Source organism: Chiloscyllium plagiosum, chromosome 14, assembly GCF_004010195.1.
Source record: "Chiloscyllium plagiosum isolate BGI_BamShark_2017 chromosome 14, ASM401019v2, whole genome shotgun sequence".
NCBI lineage: Eukaryota > Metazoa > Chordata > Chondrichthyes > Orectolobiformes > Hemiscylliidae > Chiloscyllium > Chiloscyllium plagiosum.
In genome coordinates, this window is record NC_057723.1 from 63,805,125 (window position 1) to 63,829,293 (window position 24,169).

Genomic DNA, 24,169 nt, shown 5'->3' on the forward strand with positions numbered 1-24,169 from the left:
ATCCAATTCCCGCTTAAATGCCCATAATGAGGGAGAGTCCACCACTGCTACTGGCAGGGCATTCCATGAACTCACGACTCGCTGAGTAAAGAACCTATCCCTAACATCTGTCCTATACCTACCCCCCCTTAATTTAAAGCTATGCCCCCTTGTAATAGCTGACTCCATACGTGGAAAAAGGTTCTCACGGTCAACCCTATCTACACCCCTAATCATCTTGTACACCTCTATTAAGTCACCCCTAAACCTTCTTTTCTCCAATGAAAACAACCCCAAGTGCCTCAGCCTTTCCTCATACGATCTTCCTACCATACCAGGCAACATCCTGGTAAACCTCCTCTGCACCCGTTCCAATGCCTCCACGTCCTTCCTATAGTATGGCGACCAAAACTGCACACAATACTCCAGATGCAGCCACACTAGAGTCTTATACAACTGCAACATGACCTCAGTACTCCTGAACTCAATTCCTCTACCAATAAAAGCCACTACGCCATATGCCTTCTTCACCGCACTATTTACCTGGGTGTGGGAAATGGGTCAGATATGGCTGATGACTCTGTCAACCACAAATGCTAGCAGACCTGCTGAGTTTCTCCAGCATTTTGTTTTTGTTTCAGATCTCCATCGTCTTCAGTTCTTTATTTTTATTCTACCTGTTCCAGGATTGTGTGAAGTTTTCACCCACTGCAGTAAGTGGTCATGGAGCTCAATCGCTGAATTGTCAAGTAGGAATTGGGCTATATTCGCAGGCTGTGATCGAACACCCCTCATTTCACCTAAAGTTTGGTGTTGACTCCAGTGTGCAGTGCATAAGTTACAAATTGTGGGTCACTCCCAAATGTCACACTCAAAGTGAAGGAGTTAGTGTATGGGTAAGACTGTCAGTAAACCTTCACATATTGGTGGGAGGGTAAGTCCAATTACACATATAGATGTGACTGCCAGTACAATTAAACATGTTGGCATGATGATTAGTACAATTACACACTTTTATACAATTAACATCTAAATGTGATTTCAATTACATATGTATGTGTGATTGTTCATACAATCACACATCTAAGTGTGACTGTGATTACACATGAAGTGTGATTGTTCATTTATACTAAATTAATATTTTCCTTCTGTGATTATTCAATTAGAAGATACTGACAATGGCATTGTTGAAAATGTGGGTGTTGAGCAACTGAGCAGTTTAGAGATAGATAAAGTACAGGTGCTAAAAAGGCTGGCAACACTCCAGGGAGAGAAGTTGCAAGGTCTGAATGGGATGCATCCCGAATTGCTGGGGTAAGTAAAGAAGCAAATAGTGGAGCCGTTGACAGAAATCCTGCTGGCATATCTGAACACAGGATTAGTGTTCCGGGCACCGGAGGATTGTAAGTATGACACAGTAATTTAAGGAAGGGACAAGGATAACCCAGGAAATTACAGACCTCTCAGCTTGACATCAATAGTGGGAGAATGGATAGAAACCACAATACAGGAGAAGGTAAATACAGACACAGAGAAAAATATGTTATTACTGTACAGTCAACATGACTTTGTCAAGGGCAGGTCAACTCATAAAACATAGAACACAAACAACAGAACATTGAACATACAACAATATAGGACAGGAACGGGCCATTTGGTCTATGATATTGGACTGAACATGATACCAAATTAAACTTAGCCCTTCTGCCTGACCTTAGTCTATATCCCTCCTTTCCTTGCATATTCGTGTGTCTATCTAAAAGCCCTTTAAATGGTCCCAGCGTATCAGCCTCCACCACCAGTATGTTCCAGACTCCTACCGATCTCTGTGTAAAACACTTGCCCCTCACATCTCCTTTGAATTTTCACTCACTTACCTTAAATGCATGCTCCCTAGTATTAGATTAGAGCTGACTGTCAGCTCTACCTGTGCATCTCATAATTTTATAGACTTCTATCCAGTCTCCCCTCAACCTCCACTGCTCCAGAGAAAACAACCTGAGTTTTTCTAGCCTTTCCTTCTAGCTCATACCATCTAAGCCAGGCAGCATCCTGGTGAACCTCTTCTGCACCGTCTCCAAAGCTTTCACATCCTTCCTGTAATATGGTGACCAGAATTGAATGCAATACTCTAAGTGTGGCCGAACCAAGTCTTATAAAAATGCAACATGACATCCTGACTCTTGTACCAATGCTCTGATCAATAAAGGCAAGTAAGCCATACGCCTTCGTTACCCCCCATCTACTTGCATGGCCACTGTCAGGGACCTATGGACTTGAACCATAGCACTCCACCATAATCTACCATTAACTGTATACTTTTCCTTAACATTTGATCTCCCAAACAGCAGCACCTCACACTTGCCCGGATTAAACTCTTATCTGCCCGTTTCTCTGCCTGTATCTGCAACTGACCTATATCCTGCTGTATCCTTTGACAACCTTCTACACTATCCACAGCTCCACCAATCTTTATGTTATCTGCAAACTTACTAATTCACTATCTACATTTTCATCAAAATTATTTAGATATTTCACAAACAGCAGAGATCCCAGTATGGATCCCTGCGGAACAGTACTAGTCACTGACCTCCAGGCTGAAAAACATCCTTCTACCGCTACCCTCTGCCTTCTATGAGCAAGCCAGTTCTGAATCCAAATGGCTAAGGCACCGAGGATCCCATGCATCCTAATCTTCTGGATGACCCTACCACGAGGGACCTGGTCAAAAGCCTTACTAAAATCCATGTAAACAGCATCCACTGCTCTTCCCTCATCAAGCACCTTCATCACCTCCTCCAAAGATTCAATCAAATTAGTAAGACATGTCCTGCCCTGCATAAAGCCATGCTGACTGTCCCTAAGTGGGCCATGCCTTTCCAAGTGAATTTAAATCCTATCACTCAGAATTCTCTTTAATAGCTTCCCAATCACCGATGTGAGACTCACCGGTTTATTGTTTCCTGGATTTCCCTTCTTGAACAGAGGAACAACATTAGCTACTCATCAGTCCTCAGGGACCTCTCCAGTCACTAGCGAGGACATAGAGACCTTGGTCAAGGCCCCAGCAATCTCATCTCTTGTCTGTCTCAATAACCTGGGGTAGATACCATCAGGCCCTAAGGACCTATCCACCTTAATGCTCTTCAGGACATCAAACATAACATTGCTTGATCTCAAAATGCCAGAGCATATTAGAATACTCCACACCAATCTCACTATCTTCCATACCCTTCTCCTGGGTGAATACCAACACAAAATACTCATTTAGAATCTCGACTACATCCTCTGCCTATAAGCACAAGTTCCCTCCTTTATCCTTGAGTGATCCTACCTTCTCCCTAGTTATCCTTTTGGTTCTTATATATATATATATATATAGAATACCTTGGGATTCTCTTTAACCTTACTTGCCAAGGTTGTTTCATGGCCTCTCCTTGCCCTCCTAATTCCCTGCTTGAGTTCTTTCCTGCTTTCTTTATATTCCACATAGGTCGTGTCTGATTTTAGCTTCCTCAACCTTACATATGCTTCATTTTTCCTTTTGACTAAATTTATAATCCCACTCGTTATCCATGAGTCCTTTACCTTACCATCCTTGTCCTTCCTCCTTGATGGAAGGTGCCAGTTCTGAACTCTCCAAGCAGGTCTTTAAATAACTCCCACATAACAGCTCCTCCCAATTAACACTCCTTAGCTCCTGCCTAATACTGATGTAATCTGCCCTCCCCTAATTTAGTACCTTCCCACAGGTCCTAACGTATCCTTATTCATAGCTATTTCAAAACATAAAGAATTGTGATCACTGTTTCCAAATTGTTCTTCCATGAAAGCTCGGTCACCTGACTAGGCTCATTAGCCAATATAAGTCCAGTGTGGCCCCCATTCTGCCCCATTTAAGCCTCTTGCCCTCAAGAAATCTCAGTCAATATTGGGATGATAAAGTCACCCACTATTACAACCCTGTTCTTATGGCATCTTTCCATAATCTGCCAACATATTTGTTCCTCAATATCGAGGTGACTGTTTGGGGGTCTATAGTATAATCCTATCAGAGAGATTGCACCCAATTATTTTTGAGGTCTACCTATATTGCCTCAGTGGATGAACTCTCCAGTACATCCTCTCTGAGTTTAGAACGTCATTCCTCCACCTGTTTTATCTTCTTCTCTACCTCACTTAAATCAAAGAAACCCTGGAACCTTGAGCAGTCAGTCTTGTCCCACTCTCAACTCAAGTCTCTGTAACATCATAGTCCCATGTACTGCTCCAGGCTTTAAGTTTTTGTGCTTCCCCTTGTGTTGAAATAAACATACTTCAGATTGTCAGTCCCATTGTGCTCATTTACCTGTCTCTGCCTGTCCTTCCTTTCAGACTTATTGGTTCTAACCTTCCCCTCAATCCCTCCACTTGCTGACCTGCTGCTCTGGTTTCCATCCCCCTGCCACTCTCGTGTAAACCCTCCTCAGTAGCACCAGTGAACCTCCCTCCAAGGATATTGGTTTCCCTTCAGTTTAAGTACAATTCATCCCTCTTGTACAGGTCACACCTGCCCCAGAAGAGACCCTATGAACCAAGAACCTGAAACCCTTTCCCCGCTCCTGTTCCTTAGCCAAACATTCATCTGTCTGATCCTTCTATTCCTTGCCTCACTAGCATGTGGCACTGGTAGTAACTCAGAGTACTAGCCACAAGGTCCTGTTTTCCAGCCTCTTTCCAAACTCCCTTTACTCACTCCATAGAATCTCATCCCTGTTTCAACCAATGTCATTGGTACCAATGTGCACAACGACCTCTGGCTGCTCACTCTCCTTCTTAAGAATTTCATGCAATTGCTCAGAGACATCCTTGACCCTGGCATCCTGGAGTCAGACAAATTTGATTGAGTTCTTTGATTAGGTGACACAGGCAGCGGATGGGGTAATACAGTAGATAAGACCACAAGACATAGGAGCAGAAATTAGGCCATTCGGCCCATTGAGTGGTGGAGCAGACTCAATCATGACAGATAAGTTTCTCAACTCCATTCTCCCACCTTCTCCCTGTTACCCTTGATCCCCTTGATACTCAAGAACCTATCTACCTCAGTCTTAATATACTCAATGACCTGGCCTCCACAGCCTGCTGTGGCAATAAGTTCCATAGATTCCCCACTCTCTGGCTGAAGAAAGGTTTTTCCTTATCTCCATTCTAAAAGGTTTTCCCTTGACTCTAAGGCTGTTTCCTCGGGTCCTAGTCTCTCCTACCAATGGAAACATCTTCCCAACATCCACTCTGTCCAGGCCATTCGGTATGCTGCATGTTTCAATTAGATTCCCCCTCATCCTTCTAAACTCCATCGAGTATTGACCCAAAGTCCTCACAAGTTCCTCATAGGTTAAGCTTTTCATTGCTGGGACCATTCTGGTGAACCTCCTCTGAGCATGTTCCAAGGCCAATACAATCTTCCTGAGATGTGGGGCCGAAAACTGCACATGACACTACGAATGTGGTCTGACCAGAGCCTTATGGCCAGATGTTATTGGGCTTTCGGAAAGCATTTGATATGGTGCCACATGGTAGGTTGATTAGCAAATTAGAAATGTTTGCGACTGATGATACCTTGGCAGCACGGATTAGAAGTTGGCAGAAACATAGGAAACAGAGGGTAGGTATAGATGTGTGATTCTCAAGTTGGGAACAAGTGGAAATTGGCAGCACGGTGGCTCAGTAGTTAGCACTGCTGCCTCACAGCGCCAGGGACCCAGATTTGATTCCAGCCTTGGGTGACTGTCTCAGTGGAATTCTCCCCGTGTCTGCATGGGTTTCCTCCCGCTGCTCCGGTTTCCTTCAACAGTCCAAAGATATGCAGGTCAGGTGAATTGGCCATGCTAAATTGCCCATAGTGTTAGGTGCATTAGTCAGAGCAGAATGGCTCTGAGTGGGTTACTCTTTGGAGGGTCGGTGTGGACTTGTTGGGCCGAAGGGCCTGTTTCCACACTGTAGGGAATCTAATCTAATCTATCTGGTGTTCCTCAGGAATTGACTTCTGGCACCTTGCTTTCTCTGATTAAACAAATGGTTTGGAGATGGGTGTTGAGGGCAAAATCTGTAAATTTGCAGATAACACTGAGCTAAGCAGAATAATAAATCGTGAGGATGATGCTGGGTGACTCTAGAAGGACAGCGACAGGTTGGCCAAATGTGCAAACACCTGGCGGACGAATCTTAATGCAAGAAAATGTGAGATTGTGCACTTTGGAAGACGAAACATGGAGACACAACACAGGTACAACTTTGAGATGAGTAATGGAGCAAAGGGTTTACATGCATGATTCTCTGAATGTGGCCAGGCAAGTTGAAATAGCTGTTAAGAAAGCTTAGAGAATCCATGAGTTTATAAATAGGGGCATAGAGTGCAAAAGCAAATAAGTGATGGTACACCTCTAGAGGGAAAGATAACAGAAATTGAGCTGCCTCTTCTTGCAGCAGAGAAGATTAAGAGGTGACCTTATTGAAGTGTTCAAAATCATGAATTATTTCGAAAGGGTAAAGAAGGATATTCTGTTTCCACTCATGGGTGTCAGTATTCAGGGTTACAATTTCAAGATTGTCAGCAAGAGAGCTAAAGGTGAGATGAGGAGAAACTGCTTTACTCAGACAGCAGTTCGAATTTGGAATGTACTACCTGGGAGAGTGATAGAAATGGAATCGGTAGGGGATTTCAAAAGAGAGCTGGATAAATATTTGAAAGTGATGAATTTAGAGGGCTATGGAGATAGGGCAGGAGAATGGGATTAGCAGGATAGCTACTTTTTGACCCAGTACAGATATGATGGGTCAAATGGGCTTCTTCTCTACTGTAAAATTCTATGATTCCACAATTCTAGCTGGGTAGAACGGTACAGTAGTGCCCCTGATGGGAGATACGTTCCAGAACCTACTGCGGAAGCTCAAAACTGCGGATAGGAGCGAACCCATTCATTTAAAATGGGAAATTTACCTTCCTGGCAGTCCTCAGGCCCTGGTTCTGGAAGGTTCCCTATAATATGTTCGGGCCGCGGCAAACCACGGGTAACTGAAACTGCGGAAAACGATTCTGCAGATATTGGGGGGGGGGGCAGTCGCCCTATACTTACATGTACCACACCATCCTTGTTCTTGTCCATTTTCTGTGATGGTACAGATTGATATGAAAGATTGTTAAGAAATGACACATGTAAGTGTGACTGTCAGTATACTTCCACTTGTAAGCGCAACTAAAACTACATAAATGCCGTGATTGTCAGTACAATCACTTCTCACTGTGACCGTGAGTCACATGTAGGTGTGATTGCCAGTGTAATCACACTTGTAGTTATCAGTACAATTAGACATGCAAACTGTGACTGTAAGAATAATTACATAGAGATTTACCTGGAGGCAAGATTCTATAAACTCATCCATCGTTACCACACCATCCTTGTTCTTGTCCATTTTCTGTGATGGTACAGATTGATATGAAAGATTGTTAAGAAATGCTTCCATAAGGAACACACAGATACTTCCTCCACTGGTCTTACCTTCGCTGCTGCTCGCACTGGAAATGCAAAGGTAAGACCGTTTGGAGTGGGTTAGTATAGGTTAGGTGGGCTTGGATCGGCGCAACATCGAGGGCCAAAGGGCCTGTACTGCGCTGTATTGTTCTATGTTCTATGTTCTATGGTCTAGTCCATGCATGAAACAATCTTGGTGTAGATTTACATTTGAAACATTTATGAAATTGAACAAGAATGCTAGTCTAGCTGTGTTTATTACCAGCAACAGGACTGGACAAAAAGACTGCAGCACCATCGCCAAATCACAAAATATGTCACTGTGCCCACCATCATCACTGGGTCAAAATTCTGGAACTCCCTCCCTCACGGCATTCTGGGTTTACCTACAGCACACGGTAATTAACTGCAGTGGTTCAAGAAGGCAGCTCACCACAACTTTCTCAAGGCCAACTCAGAATGGGCAATAAATGCTGGTGCAGGCAGCAATTTTCACAATCTGCGCAAGAGCTTGACGCACACTGAGTACCCAGATATAAGTAGTTACATCTGTATATGGGTGGGCTAAACCTGAAAGGGAGTGGCATAAACACCACCCATTGTGATGATATCATGTAGACTTGTGGATGGAATAGCTTGGTACCTTGAAGATCTTAACACTGAGTTCTCTGCAACACTCAAGTTCTCTGCAACAATGTCTATCATATCAATGAAAGCTGTCACTAGTTGCTAACATGCAATAAACTATATCTTGTTAATTGCAAAGGGCTCTTCCAGTTACACCAGGAAGTGGTTTCCCCCAGCCACACCACATACCATGGTTCCTTATATTTAAAGAAGATGGTGGAAGAAATTTACATCATCAGTGGCAGCAGCTCACCCATTTCAGTGGGCTGACATAGCCATACAATAAGGTCATACCTATGACTGCCACAGGTAAGGGATCAGAGAACGGGAGATCTCTCTTAAACCATGGAGCCACCCAAATTTATGTAAGATGTGAGTGCTGGGACATAACCATGAAGTGGCTGCTCAGAGTAAGAGGGTTCTGAAGGCGACTGAGCATAACTAGCACTATCCTTGTAAGCCATGATACTGACAATCAATCCATCAGTCTCATCACTTCCATAGCCATAGAACATGCCAAAAATAAATCATTGAACTCACCAATGAATTGGTTCTATCAGAAACATTTTAAACTCAGCTGTTAAGAAAAAGGCATGAAATTGGAATTTAGACCGCAATCCCAAACAGAGTTGAAGGTTGGTCATAGTATGATGAAAGGCGTATAACTTACAAATATATTAATATCATTAATGGAAATTTGTTTTCAAGATAGACGTAGATGGGTATTAATTGTTTCTGTTAATAATGTTCTTTCACAATAAAAAAAGAGAGGACTTTGAGAGCACTTCCATAATAATCATTAAAGCTAGAAACATGTTTGTTTTATTGGATTTACAACTGTTAACTTTGTTTTCAGTTTAGGTTAGGAGACCAGATTGGTTGAGTTTCAAAACAAGTCCAGTTTCTCTCCAGGAAGGGGTTTAAGGGTGGTTCTGGGAACCAGTTTCCTCAGCTAAAGTGATTAGTTTGTAAGGAGAGTTTGGTTTGAAGTCTGCAGGTTATCAGAATTGAGAAAGTTTAAATTCTCAGATTTGGAAAGGACATATCGAATTGTCTCTACAGTCCATGATAAAAAAAACTGTAAGAGGTCAGTTAAGTAGAATCCTAAAAAGTTGAGACAGGGCATAATTTTCCTGTACTTGAGACTCTGCAGTGGCTATTGTGAGGAAACAGCTTATGATTTTATTCTGCTTTAAGATAACTATAATCACTCTACAGCCTCATGTGAACTAATTAATCTTAAAAAAATGATCTGTCAAGTCTGATTTCATTCTGAGATCTAGCTTGTCCAGTAGTGCCACCATGTGGGATCATGGGAACATTGATCTAAGGAGAAAAATAAATAAGATGCAGGTTTCCTGGAGTTCAGGCCTTGTCAAGTGTACCCTGAGTAATAAAGCGCCTTTTGAAACATAGCTGCTGCTGCCCTGTTATTCAACTATGTGTCACAGTCCTAGTTGCAGCTGATAAATGATGAGATACACTGCCACTTGCCTCAGAATAACCAATAACCCTCACAGCAGCGACATTCTCGGGAACAATTGTGACTGGAGCAGGGTCTCTGCATGGTCACACAAACCCACTGAGTAGATCCCTGACATATCCAAACCACAAAACAATTCCATCATTGTAAGAAGAATCTAAACCTGGGGCCCAAGGGGAAAGGTCGAACAAGTCGCTCTCATTCAGACCACTACAGCGAACCCATTCTGGTAATGTTAAACTCTGAAAGAACTTGCCTGAAAAAAGACGTCCACATGATGGCGTGGAGCATCGTCCTTGAGCACAGGATAGGTGTACTTCCCCATCATGTCGTAGATAGCTCTCACAATGTCAGTCATCTCCTGTAGTTTCAGGAACAGCAAGTTCAGACACTTTCCTAAATTGAGGCACAATCAGCTCTACTACACTCACGCTATAGTGAAGATCATCCACTTTTACAATCGTTTTCCATTGAAAATTAATTGTCCAATACACTAACTCCTCATTCAAGACATATCCTCTAGTACATTTGCTTCCCATTGAAGACCATTAAAATTATCTTCCTTATTTAGATAGCTTATTCATTCTTCTTTCATGGAATTGATATTTTTCAGTTTTCAGAGAGAAAATCTGCAGCCTCATGTGAACTAATTAGCTAATTAAATCAAAAAAATGCCTCATTAAGGACCATGCTGTACTACACTAACACCTCATTGAAGACCAATCATTCAGGACAAGATCTTTGTATTAAGACCATCCCTCCAGTACAATAACTCCCCATTGAAGACTCCTCCTCTAGTGCACTATGTCCTGATTGAAGACTATCCCTCTGGTGCATTAACTGCCCATTTAAGACCATTCCTTCAGTACACTAACTCATCATTGAAGACTATCCTTCCAATATTTTAGAAAGTTCATTCCTCTCGTATACTAATTCCCCATTGAAGACCACACTTTAGTACACTAACTCCCCATTAATGACCAATCATCAAGTATAAGGACTTCATTTTGAAGATTATCCCTCTAGTATACTAAATCCTGATTGAAGACCGATCATTGAGCATAAGCACTTCATATTGAAGACCATCCCTCTAGTACACTAACTCCCCACTGAAGACCAATCATCGAGTATAAGGGCTTCATATTGAAGACCCATCCCTCTAGTACACTAACCCCCCATTGAAAACAAGCCCTGTAGTTCACTACTTTCCAATGGAAGATTATTCTTTCAATACACTAACTAATCACAAAAGACTTTTACTCCAGTACATTAGCTCATCATTACAACCATTCCTCTTATTCATTAAGTCCTCACTGAAGACCATCCTTTGAGCAGACTAACTCCTCATTGAAGATCATTTCTTTAGTATACCCATTGAAGATCATACCTCTAGACACTAACTCCATGTTGAAGACTACTCCTAGAGTAGACTAATTTTTCATTGAGGACCATCCTTGTAGCTCCCACTTAAGACCATTCCTTCAATATACTAATATTCCATATATCAGTATGATACAGTATCACAATTGGCTTGAACATTGCTCGGTAAGTTAAATAATATTTCTGGTATTTGCTGGTTTAATTTTGCATACCTCTTTGTTGATATATCCATCCTTATTAATGTCATAGAGGTTAAATGTCCACCTGAGCTTCTCATGAACAGTACCCCTCAGTAACACTGAGAGAGCCATCACAAAGTCCTGAAATTAGAAGATCACAGAATAAATGTGTCCTTTGATAATCAACACAAATCAAGCCAGTTGGGGGCCTGTGCATTTGGTCAAATGTTTTAAAGGAACCAATCCAATTTTGAACATCACAGAAGACAGAGGCAACCATTCAGTTTGTTTTCTAGCTTCTGTCAGAAAGAACGAGGTTCAATGGGAGGTCTGTGATCAGTGTATCTACACTGGGTGGCCTGTGAACAGCGTACCTACACTGGGTGGCCTGTGAACAACGTACCTACACTGGGAGGTCTGTGTACAGCGTACCTACACTGGGAGGTCCTGGGAGGTCTGTGTACAGCGTACCTACACTGGGAGGTCTGTGTACAGCGTACCTACACTGGGAGATCTGAGTACAGCGTACCTACACTGGGAGATCTGTGTACAGCGTACCTACACTGGGAGGTCTGTGTACAGTGTATCTACACTGGGAGATCTGTGATCAATGTATCTACACTGGGAGGTCTGTGTACAGTGTATCTCCACTGGGAGGTCTGTGTACACAGTGTATCTACACTTGGAGGTCTGTGTACAGTGTATCTACACCAGGGGTTCTATATACAGTATATCGACACTGGGAGGTCTGTGATCAGCATTTCTATGCTGGGACATCTGTGTACAGTGTATCTACACTGAAGGTCTGTGTACAGTATATCTATGATGGGAGATCTGTGCACAGCATATCTACGATGGGAGGTCTGTGTACAGTGTATCTATGCTAGGAGGTCTTTAGAGTCATAGAGTCATAGAGATGTACAGCACGGAAACAGACCCTTCGGTCCAACCCGTCCATGCCGACCAGATATCCCAACCCAATCTAGTCCCACTGCCAGCACCTGGCCCATATCCCTCCAAGCCCTTCCTATTCAAATGCCTTTTAAATGTTGCAATTGTACCAGCCTCTACAACTTCCTCTAGCAGCTCATTCCATACACGTACCACCCTCTGTGTGAAAATGTTGCCCTTTAAGTCTCTTTTATATCTTTCCCCTCTCACCCTAAACCTATGCCCTGTAGTTCTGGACCCCCCCTCCCCCCACCCAAGGGAAAGGACTTTGTCTATTTATCCTATCCATGAACACACATAAGCTTGTAAACCTCTATAAAGGTCACCCCTCAACCTCCGACACTCCAGGCAAAACATTTGATCTGCATATCTTCACTGGGAGGGCTGTGTACAGCGTTCCTAATCTGGGAGGTGTGTGTACAGTCTATCTACACTGGGAGGTCTGTGTACAGTCTATCTACACTGGGAGGTCTGTGTACAGTGTATCAATACAAAAATTAGCTGAGTGGTTGACACTGATGAAGAAGGTCTTAAGTTTTATGAGGATATAGACAGATTGATCAGAAAGGTAGATCAGTGGCGGATAGAATGTAATCCTGATAAATATAAGGTGATGTGTTTGGAACAAGGAACAAGACAAGGGAGTATTCAACAAACGGCAAGACAGTAAGAAGCTCAGAAGAACAGAAGGACCTCGAGGTGCTTGTCCACAGATCACTGAAGGTGGAAGCCAGATTAACAGGGTCGGTAGGAAGGCATAGGGGAAACTTGCCTTCATCAGTCATGGTGTAGGTTAGAAGATCAGGGACATCATGTTGGAGCTGTATGGGCTTTGATTAGGCCACAGCTGGAGTACTATTTGCAATTCTGGCCACAGCACTATTGGAAAGATCTGACTGAACTTGCGTTGTTGCAATGCAGATTTGCCAGGATGTTTCCTGGGATGGAGCACTTCATCCCAGCTGGGATGGAGCTGAAGAAAGGCTGGATAAACTGAATTGTTTTCTTTAGCGCAGAAACATTTGAGGTTGTCCTGATAGAGCTGTTCAATGGTATGAGAGGCATGGACACTGGTGATTGTAATGAGGTCAGCCAGCTGGACCTCATAAAGTGAGGTCCCTGATTGGGGCTGTTAATCTAGCCCAATCAGAGAACCCTGGCCGACAGATCAAAAGGGTGAGTGTCAGGGATACAGACACTCTGTTACTCACTACATCTCCATTGACATTAATTCTGCTGCCTCACAATGTCACTCAGTAACCTCATATTCAACAGCGCCCTGTGGTTCTGACTGTATCACAACTGATGATAATCTGCTTCCTCTAACCCAAAAACCCCTCTGCAACCACAGACCTATATTACTGATTGTATCTCAATTAACATTAATTCAGATGCCTCACATTGTACTCGGGAGCCCCTCTCCCAACAGCACCCTGTGTTACTGACTGTATCTGTCCTAAGATTATCCAGAGATGTCACACAGTTTTTCTTCTGTAAGCTCTCAATCCATCAGGTTCTGACTGTACCTCCCCTGATGTTTAACCAGCTCCCTCACATTGTCACTCAGTAACCCCTCTTCAACCAAAGCCAGGTGCGATTGACTATAACTCGACAGAAGTTAATCCAGTTCCTCACACTATCACTTAGAAACTCTGCTCCAAACCTGAGCCCTGTTTTACTGACTGTATCTTGATTAATGCTAATCCAACTCCCTCAACCTGTCATTCAAAACCCCTCATCCACTCCAACACATTCTTTACTGACTGTATGCCTACTGACTTTATTAGGCACCCTCACAATCTCACTCAGTAATCCTCATACTTCCCACCACCCTGTGTGACAGTATATATCTGTAATCATGTTATTCCAGCTCCCTAACACTGTCATGTTTTATCCCCCCTACCCCTCACTCCCTGCGTTTTTGACTATCTCATTGATTCTAATCCAACCCCTTCACGCTGTTTTTGTCAAACTCTTACAGACTATATATCTAAATATGTTAATCATACTTCCTAACAAGTCACTCAGTAACACTGCTTTCCCCCCAGCAGTCTGTTTTTGTGACTGTATCTCCCCTGATGTTAATTCATCTCCTTCACAGTCATTCAGTAACCTCATTATCCCTCCAGACTCATGTGTTGCTCACTTAATCTCATCATTCAGTCACTCAGCAACACTTCTGACTCCCCAGCAATCTGTTTTATTGACTGTATCACAGTTGATGTTAATCAAGTTCCCTCACACTGTGACTCAGTAAACCCCACAGTCCACAATGCCCTGTTTTACTGACTGTATTTCAACGTGTTACCCTGATCTCTCACACTGTCACTGAAAGCCGCCTCTTTCCAAGTGCCCTGTATTATCCCCCCTACCTCTCACCACCCTGTGTTACTGACTGTATCTCTACTAATGTTAATCTAGTTTTCTCACACTGTCACTCAGTATGACATGTATACCTATGCATTGTTTTCCTGACTGTATTTTTATTGATGTTAATTCATCTCCATCACATTGTCACTCAGTAAGACACGTATGCCTGTGCATTATTTCCCTGACTATTTTTATTGGTGTTAATCCATCTCCATCACACTGTCACTCAGTAAATGCTCTCCCAGAAAGTGCTCTGTGTTTCAGATTGTATCTCTACTGATGTTAAATCAGATTCTGCATAATGTTCTATTCTGAATCAGTATCACATCACCATCTTGTGTTACTGACTCTTTCTACTGATGCTAATCCAGCCTCCTCACACTCTCTTTGTCAATCCACCAGCACCTTGTTACAGATTAAATCTCTCAACATGTTAATCCTTCTGCATAACATTGTCATTCAGTAACACCCCCCCCATACATGTTTGACTGACTGCATCTCCTTCAAAGTCACTCAGTAACTTCTTTAACCCTCCAGAACATGTGTCAATTCATTTTAATCCAACTTCATCATTCTATTACTTAGCAAAGTAATCTGTGTTAATTATTGTGTCCCTGCTGATGTTAATTGAGTTCCCTGACATAGTCACTCAATGACCCTCACATCCACTGTGCCCTGTTCTACTGACCATATTTTCACTGATGTTATCCTGCTCCCCCATACTGTCACTCAGAACCCACTCTTAGTGCCTCAGTTCCCTGTATTATTGTCTGTATCTGTACTGACGTGTATTCAGCCACCTCACACTGTCACTCAGTAATCCCTATTCCCTTCCAGCTCCCTGTGTTATTGACTGTTTCTCTACTGATGATAATTTAATTCCCTCATACTGTCACTTCGCATTGCACATTCTCCCCAATACCCTGTGTTACTGGCTGAATCTCTACTGATGCCAATCCAGCTCCCTTACACCGCCACTTGGAAATCTCTCTTAATTGGAGCATTGTAACACTGACTGTGTCTCTACTGATGTCAATCCAGTTCCCTCATACCTTCCACCCCAGCCTCAAGTTCACCTAGACCATTTCTGACACCTCCCTCCCCTTCCTGGACCTCTCCGTCTCTATCTCTGGAATCTGACTCACCACTGATATCCATTTCAAACCCATTGGCTTCCATAACAACCTCAACCACATCTCCTCTTACCCACCCTCCTGCAAAGATGCTATCCCATACTCCCAATTTCTCCACCTCCATTACATCTGCTCCCAGGATGAGGCATTCTACTCCAGGATATCCTGGATTTCCTACTTTAAGAGACTGTAATGTTCTCTCCTTAGCAATTAAGGATGTTCTCAACCGTATCTCCTCCATCTCCTGCACTTCTGCTCTCAAAACTCCTCCCCCGACAACGATAAGGATAGAGTCCCCTTAGTCCTCATGTACCACCCCACCAACCTTCGAATCCAATGCATCATCCTCCGACATTTCACCATCTAAAATCAGACCTCACCTTCAAAAAGATTTTTCCATCCCCACCCCATCTGCTTTCTGCAGTGACCACTCACTTCGCAACTCCCTCGTCAACTCTACACTCTCCACCAACTTCTCCATCACACCCAGTACCTTTCCCTGCAACCGCAAGAGGTGCAACACCTACCCACGCCTCCCTTCTCACTTCCATCCAAGGCCCCAAATAATCCTTCCAGATCCAGCAGAGATTCACCTGCACTTCATCCAACCTGATCTATTGCATCTGTTGCTCCCGAAGTAGTCTCCTCTATATTGGAGAGACCAAGGCCAAACTCAGGGACTGGTTCACTGAGCATCTGGGGTCTGCACGCAACAATAAACCTGACCTTCCAGTTGCCATCCACTTTAATTCCCCTTCCCACCTCTCCGGTGACATATCCATCCTTGGTCTCCTCCACTGTCAGAGTGAGGCCAAATGGAAAGTGGAGGAACAACACCTTATATTTTACCTGGGGAGCTTACAGCCCAATATGACCTCAACATCTACTTCACCAGCTTCAAAATCCCTCCTCCCCCACCCTTATTCTATGTGCAGCCCTCCTCCTCCCTGACCTAACCTAACCTGTCCATGTTCCTACTCGCCTATCTGCTACCCTCCAGTCCCATGTGTTACTGACAGTTTCTCTACTCATGATAATCCAACTCCATCTCACTGTCTCTCACTTCACCCAGAGCACTGTTTTACTGACTGTACTTCAACTGATGTTAATCCAACTCCCTCACACTGTCACTCAGAATTGTCTCTCCCCTGAGTGCCCTGTATTATTGACTGTATCTGTACTGATGTTAATCCAGCAACCTCACACTATCACTCAGTATACCCTCTTCCAACAAATGCTCTTGGATGCTCTCTGACCTGCTGTGCTTTTCCAGCTTCACTTCTATTGACTCTAGCTTCCAGCATCGGCACTCCTTACTGTCGCCTTGTGTAACTAATCACACTTCAACAGTGATAATTCTCCTCCCACACACCGTCACCCAGTAACCCCTTTGTGCCTGTATCTTGTTTTTCTGACTGTATTGCTATTGATGTTAATCCAGTTCCATCACACGGTCACGCAGAAACGCCACTCACCCCTAGAGATCTGTTTTACTGACTGCATCTGTATTGATGTTAATCCACTCACTCACACTGTCAGTCAGTAACCCCTCTTCCACCAAGTGCTCTGTACTTTAGATTGTATCCCTACTGATGTTAATCCAGCTCCCTCACAATATCACTCAGTATCCCCTCTCTCGCCAGAAACCCCATTACTGACTGTATCTCTACTGATGTTTATCATGCTCCCTCACACTGTCACTGCAAAACCTCTCTGCAACCAGAGACCTGTATCTCAACTGATACAGTGGCACCACATCATCACTCAGGAACCCCACTCCTAAGATTGCTAATACGCTCCAGCACACTATTTTTACTGACTATATGTCTACTGACATTATCTAGCTCTCTCACAATGTCACTCATTAATCCCCACTCTCCCCATTGCTCTGTGTTGCAGTCCATTTCTCTAATCATGTTATTCCAGCTCCCTAACATTGTCACACTAGATTCCTCCTACCCCTCACCACCCTGTGTGACTAACTCTATCTCAACTGATGTTAATCCAGTCCCCTCACACTGTCTTTGTCAATCCACTTTGTCAGCCCTTTGTTTACAGATTATATCTCTAAACATGTTAATTCATCCCCATCACACTATCACTCTGTAGCTTCTTTACCCTCCAGTCCCATGTGTTACTGACAGTTTCTCTACTCATGATAATCCAACTCAATCTCACTGTCTCTCAGGAACGCCACTCCACCCAGAGCACTGTTTTACTGACTGTACTTCAATTGATGTTAATCCAACTCCCTCACACTGTCACTCAGAATTGTCTCTCCCCTGAGTGCCCTGTATTATTGACTGTATCTGTACTGATGTTAATCCAGCAACCTCACACTATCGCTCAGTGAACCCTCTTCCAACAAATGCTCTACATTTCAAATTTTATCTCTACTGTGGTTAATGCAGCTGCAGCATAGTGACACTCAGGAACCCCTCTCCACCCAGAGTCCTGTTTTCCTGACTGTGTCTTGACTGATGTTAATCTAGCTCCCTCACACTGTCACTCAGAAATCTCTCTTCAAAACAATCCTGTTTTATTGACTGTATCTTGACTTATGTTAATCCAGCTCCCTCATACTGTCACTCAGAAATCTTTCTCCCACACAGCCCTGTATTAATGATTGTATCTCTATGGATGTCCATCCAGCTCCCTCACATTGTCACTCACTAAGTCTGAAACTCCCCAGGGCCTGTGTAACATATCTTGATGATAATAAACTTCCTTCCCCACAGCGTCACTCATTAACCCTGGTTGTTATCTCTGATGTGTTGCCCATGCTATGTACCAAGTGAGACGAGGAATAGGGAGAGAGAGGAGTTGAACAAGTGGCTACAGGGATAATGCAGGAGGGAGGGTTTTGGATTCCTGGAGAATTAGGGTAGATGGTACCTCTACAACAGGATGGTCTTCACCTGAACCAGAGGGGTACCAATATCCTGGGGGGGAAATTTGCTGATGCTCCTCTGGTGGATTTAAACTAATTCAGCAGGGGGATGGGAACCTAAATTGTAGTTCAAGTATACAGGAGGTTGAGAGTAAGGGCATCCGAAATAAGGTTTCAGGGTCACAAGAGGGCATTGACAAGCAAAAGATTGGTTTGAAGTGTGTCTATTTCAACGCTAGGAACATCCGGAATAAGGTGGGTGAACTTGCAGCATGGGTTGGTCTCTGGAGTTTTGATGTTGTGGCCATTTCAGAGACATGGATAGAGCAGGGACAGAAGTGGTTATTGCAGGTTCTGGGATTTAGATGTTTCAGTAAGAACAGAGAAGATGGTAAAAGAGGTGGGAGTGTGACATTGTTGGTTAAGGACAGTATTACGGCTGGAGGAAAAACGTTTGAGGACTTGTCTACTGAGGTGGTATGGGCTGAGATTAGAAACAGGAAAGGAGATGTCACCCTGTTGCGAGTTTTCTATAGGCCTCTGAATAGTTCCAGAGATGTAGAGTAAAGGATAGCAAAGATAATTCTCGATAGAACCCAGAATGACACAATAGTTGTTATGGGGGACTTCAACTTCCCAAATATTGACTGGGAATACTATAGTTCCAGTACTTTCGATGGGTCAGTGTTTGTCCAATGTGTGCAGGAGGGTTTTCTGACACAGTATGAATACTGGCCAACAAGGAACGAAGTCACATTAGATTTGGCACAGGGTAATGAATTTGGCCAGGTGTTAGGTTTGGAGGTAGGTGAGCACTTTGGTGATAGTGACCACAATTCAGTTATGTTTACTTCAGTGATGGAAAGGGATAGGTATACACCTGAGGGGAAGAGCTACAGCTGGGGGAAAGGCAATCACGATGCGATTAGACAAGATTTAGGATGCATAGGATGGTGAAGGAAACTGCAGGGAATGGGTACAATAGAAATGTGAAGCTTATTCAAGGAACAGCTACTTTGTGTCCTTAATAAGTATGTACCTGTCAGGCAGGGAGGAAGTTGTTGAGTGCAGGAGCAGTGGTTTACCAAGGAAGTTGAATATCTTGTCAAGAGGAAGAAGAAGGCTTATGTTAGGATGTACAAAGTTAAAAATCACACAACACCAGGTTATAGTCCAATAGGTTTAATTGGAAGCACTAGCTTTTGGAGCGCTGCTCCTTCATCAGGTAGTTTATAACCACCTGATGAAGGTGCAAGTGCTCCAAACCTAGTGCTCCCAATTAAACCTGTTGGACTATAACCTGGTGTAGTGTGATTTCTAACTTTGTATACCCCAGTCCAACACCGGCAACTCCAAATTATGTCAGGATGAGATGTGAAGGCTCAGTTAGGGTGATTGTGTGTTACAAGGTAGCCAGGAAAGACCTAAAGGAAGAGCTAAGATGAGTGAGAAGGGGAAATGAGAAGTTGTTGGTTCGGCTGAATGGGATTTATCCTGGGATTCTTTGGGAAGCCAGGGAGGATATTGCAGAGCCTTTGGCTTTGATCTTTACGTTGTCATTGTCTACAGGAATAGTACCAGAAGACTGGGGGATAGCAAATGTGGTTCCCTTGTTCAAGAAGGGGAGTTGAGGCAACCCTGGAAATTATATACCTACGAGCCTTACTTCAGTTGTGGGTGAAGTGTTGGAAAAAGTTATAAGTGATAGGATTTATAATCATCTTGATAGAAATAAGTTGATTAGGGATAGTAAGTATGGTTTTGTGAAGGGTAGATTGTGCCTCACAAACCTTATTGAGTTATTTGAGAAGGTGACCAAACAGGTGGATAAGGGTAAAGCTGTTGATGTGTTATATATGAATTTCAGTAAGGCGTTCGTTAAGGTTCCCCACGATAGACTACTGCACAAAATACGGAGACATGGGATTGAGGGCGATTTAGCGGTTTGGATCAGAAATTGGCTAGCTGAAAGAAGACAGAGGATGGTGCTTGATGGGAAATGTTCATTCTGGAATTCAGTTATTAGTGGTGTACCGCAAGAATCTGTTTTGGGGCCACTACTGTTTGTCATTTTTATAAATGACCTGGATGAGGGCATAGAAAGATGGGTTAGTAAATTTGCCGATGACACAAGTTGTGGATAGTGATGAAGGATGTTGTAGGTTACGGAGAGACATACATAAGTTGCAGAGCTGGGATGAGAGGTAGCAAATGGAGTTTAATGCAGAAAAGTGAGAGATGATTCACTTTGGAAGGAGTAACTGGCATGCAGAGTACTGGGCTAATGGTAAGATTCTTGGTAGTGTAGATGAGCAGAGACATCTCGGTGTCCATGTACATAGAGCCCTCAAAGTTGCCAACTAAGCTGATAGGGCTGTTAAGGCGGCAGATGGTGTATTAGCTATTACTGTATTAGTTTTGAGTTAGGATTGAGATTCAGAGCCTTGAGGTCATGCTGCAGCTGCACAAAACTCTGGTGCAGCTGCACTTGGAGTATTGCGTGCAGTTCTGGTCACTGCATTATAGAAAGGAAGCTTTGGAAAGGGTTCAGAGGAGGTTTACTAGGAGGGAAGGTATGGAGGGAAGGTCTTACGAGAAAAGGCTGAGGGACTTGAGACTGTTTTCATTCAAGAGAAGAAGGTTGAGAGGTGACGTAATTGAGACATATAAGATAATCAGAGGGTTAGATTGGGTAGGCAGTGAGAGCCTTTTTCCTCAGATAGTGACGGCTAGCACAAGGGGCACAGCTTCAAATTGAGGGGTGATAGATATAGGACAGATGTCAGAGGTAGTTTCTTTATTCAGAGAGTAGTAGGAGTGTGGAACACACTGCCTGCAACAGTTGTAGACTCACCAACTTTATGGGTATTTAAATGGTCATTGGGTAGGCATACGGACAAGAATGGAATGGTATAGATTTGATGGGCTTCAGATTGCACCACCCTGTGAAACCAATCTGAAGGGCTGAAGGGCCTGTACTGCGCTGTAATGTTCTATGTTCTAAACCCTCTATGCCCACAACTTGTTTTCATGACTGTATTGCTGTTGATGTTAATTCAGCTCCATCACACTGTCAAGCAGTAACACCTCTCCCTCCTATCATCCTCTCCAATTTGTGTTACAGACTGTATCTGCACTGATGTTAACCCTCCTCACTCACAATGTCAAAAGCAAAAACAGAAATTGCTGGAAAAGCTCAGCAGGTCTGGTAGCATCTGTGGAGAGAAATCAGAGTTAACATTTCAAGTTGAGTGACCCTTCCTCAGAACTGATGTTAATCCAGCTCCCCAACACTGTCACTCAAAAACCATTCTGAACCCAGAGCCCTGTTCGACTGACTGTATCTCAATTTATGTTAATCCAGCTTCCTCAAACAGTCACACAGTAACCCTTAGCCCATTCCTGCGCACGCTTTTATTGACAGTATGTTTATTAACACTATGCAGTTCTCTCACACTGTGACTCATTAGCCCCCAGGCTTCCTAGTGACCTTTACTACAGTCTATATCTCTAATCATGTTATTCCAACTCCCTAACACTGTCACACTTTATTCCCCCCTACTCCTCACCACCCTGCTTAGTAAGTGCATCTCTATGATATAAATCAAACCCCTCACACTGTCTTTGTCAAATCACTTGTGCCTGTGTTATAGATTATATATCTTTAAACATTTTAATCCTTCTCCCTAACATTGTCACTCATCTCTTTCTACACAGAAATCTGTTTCAGTGACTGCATCTCTCCTGATGTTAATATATCTCCTTAGTCAGTCAGTAACCTCTTTACCCCTCCAGGCCCATGTATTACTGACTGTACCTCAACTGATATTAATCCACCTCCACCATGCTGTCATTCAGCAACATGTCTGACACCTCAGCAATCGGTTTTACTGACTGTAACACAACAGATGTTGATTGAATTCCATGATACTGTCACTCAGGAACCCCGACACTCAACAGTGTCCTGTTTTACTGATGTCGTCCTGCTCCCTCACACTGTCACTCACAACTATTGATTCCCCAAGTTAACCTTCACCCATTCCTTTATCTGTCCAACTATCGCTCTCTCTCTCTGGGTTTCATCTCCAATCATCAATTATTCATCCCCCTTATCCCATCATCAGCCTATCTACCACCCTTTTCCTAGCTACAATTAGTTCAAGAAGACTGGTCACTGGAGCCGAAACATTAACTCTGCTTTTTCTCCACAGATGCTGCCAGACCTGCTGCATTTTCCCAACAATTTTTGTTCTCGTTCCTGCACGTAGTCACTCAGACACCCCTCAACCAGCCAGCACCCTGTGTTACTGACTTTTTAAAAATTATTCATTTTGTGGAATGTGGATACCACTGGCTGGGCCAGCAGTTACTGCCTGTCCCTAGTTGCCCCTTGAGAAGGTGAGTTCCCTTCCTGAACAGCTGCAGTGCACCTTCTGCGGGTTGACCCACAATTCCATGAGGGAGAGAATTCCAGTATGTTGACCCAGTGACAGTGAAAGAACGGCGATTATATTTCCAAGTCAGGGTGATAAGTGACTTGAAGGTGGGTGTTCCCATATATCTGCTGCCCTTATCCTTCTAGATGAAAGTAGTTGTGGGTTTGGAAGATGCCATCTGAGGATCTTTGGTGAATTTCTGCAGTGCACCTTGTAGATTGTACACACTGCTGCTGTTGAGCATCAAGGGTGCAGGGAATGGATGCTTGTGGATATAGTGCCAATAAAGCAGGCTGCTTTGTCCTGGATGGTGTCAAGCTTCTTCAGTCTTATTGGAGCTATGCTAATCCAGGCAAGGGGGGACTATTCCATCACATTCCTGACTGGTGTCTTGTGGACAGGCTTTGGGGAGTCAGGAGGTGAGTTACTCACTGCAGCATTCCGAGCCTCTGACCTGGTCTTGTAGCCATTGCATTTATGTGTGACTCCTTTTGCGTTTCTAATCAATGATAACCCCCCGTCAGGATGTTGATAGTGTGGATTTCAGTGATGATAACACCATTGAATGTCAAGGAGAGTTGGTTAGAATGTCTGTTACTGGTGATGATCGTAGCCTTGCATTTGTGTGGCATGAATGTTACTTGCCACTTGTCAGCCCGAGCTTGGATATTGTCCAGATTATGTTGCATTTAGACATCGACTGTTTCAGTATCTGAGGAGTCACGAATGGTGCTGAACATTGTGCAATCATCAGCAAACATCCCTACTTCTGACCTTGTGATGGAGGGAAGGTCATTGATAAAGCAGCTGAAAATGCTTAGGCTGAGGACCCTACCCTGACGAACTCCTGCAGAGATGTCTTGGAGTTGAGATAACTGAACTCCAACAACCATAACCATCTTCCTATATGTCAGGTAAGACTCTAGCCACTGGATAGATTCCCCCCGATACCCAATGACTTCAATTTTGCCAGGGCTCCTTGATGTCACACTTGGCCAAATGCAGCCTTGATGTCAATGGCTGTCCCTCTCACCTCCACTCTGGAATTCAGCTCTTCTGTCCATGTATGAACCAAGGCTGTAATGAGGTCAGGAGCTGAGTGGCCCTGACAGAACCCAAACTGAGTGTCACTGAGCAGGTTATTGCTGAGCAGGTGCTGCTCAATAGCACTATTGATAACACCTTCCATCACTTTACTGATGATCGAGATTAGACTGATGGGGCAGT

General features: G+C 43.6%; 1 protein-coding gene across 4 annotated transcripts in view; it reads right to left on the reverse strand.

Annotated features, from left to right (window-relative positions):
• Window positions 1-24,169, reverse strand: part of LOC122556773 (Kv channel-interacting protein 1-like) — a 315,700-nt gene that overhangs the window by 12,639 nt on the left and 278,892 nt on the right. For 3 of the 4 annotated variants that reach the window (XM_043703920.1, XM_043703919.1, XM_043703918.1), the window contains exons 5-7: window positions 11,196-11,303; window positions 9,860-9,964; window positions 7,375-7,437 (exon numbers count right to left, since the gene is read on the reverse strand). In XM_043703920.1, the coding sequence (XP_043559855.1) occupies window positions 7,375-7,437; window positions 9,860-9,964; window positions 11,196-11,303 (276 nt within the window). Of the gene's footprint in view, window positions 1-7,374; window positions 7,442-9,859; window positions 9,965-11,195; window positions 11,304-24,169 lie in introns of all 4 variants that reach the window. The other variant, XM_043703921.1, reaches the window with a different exon arrangement.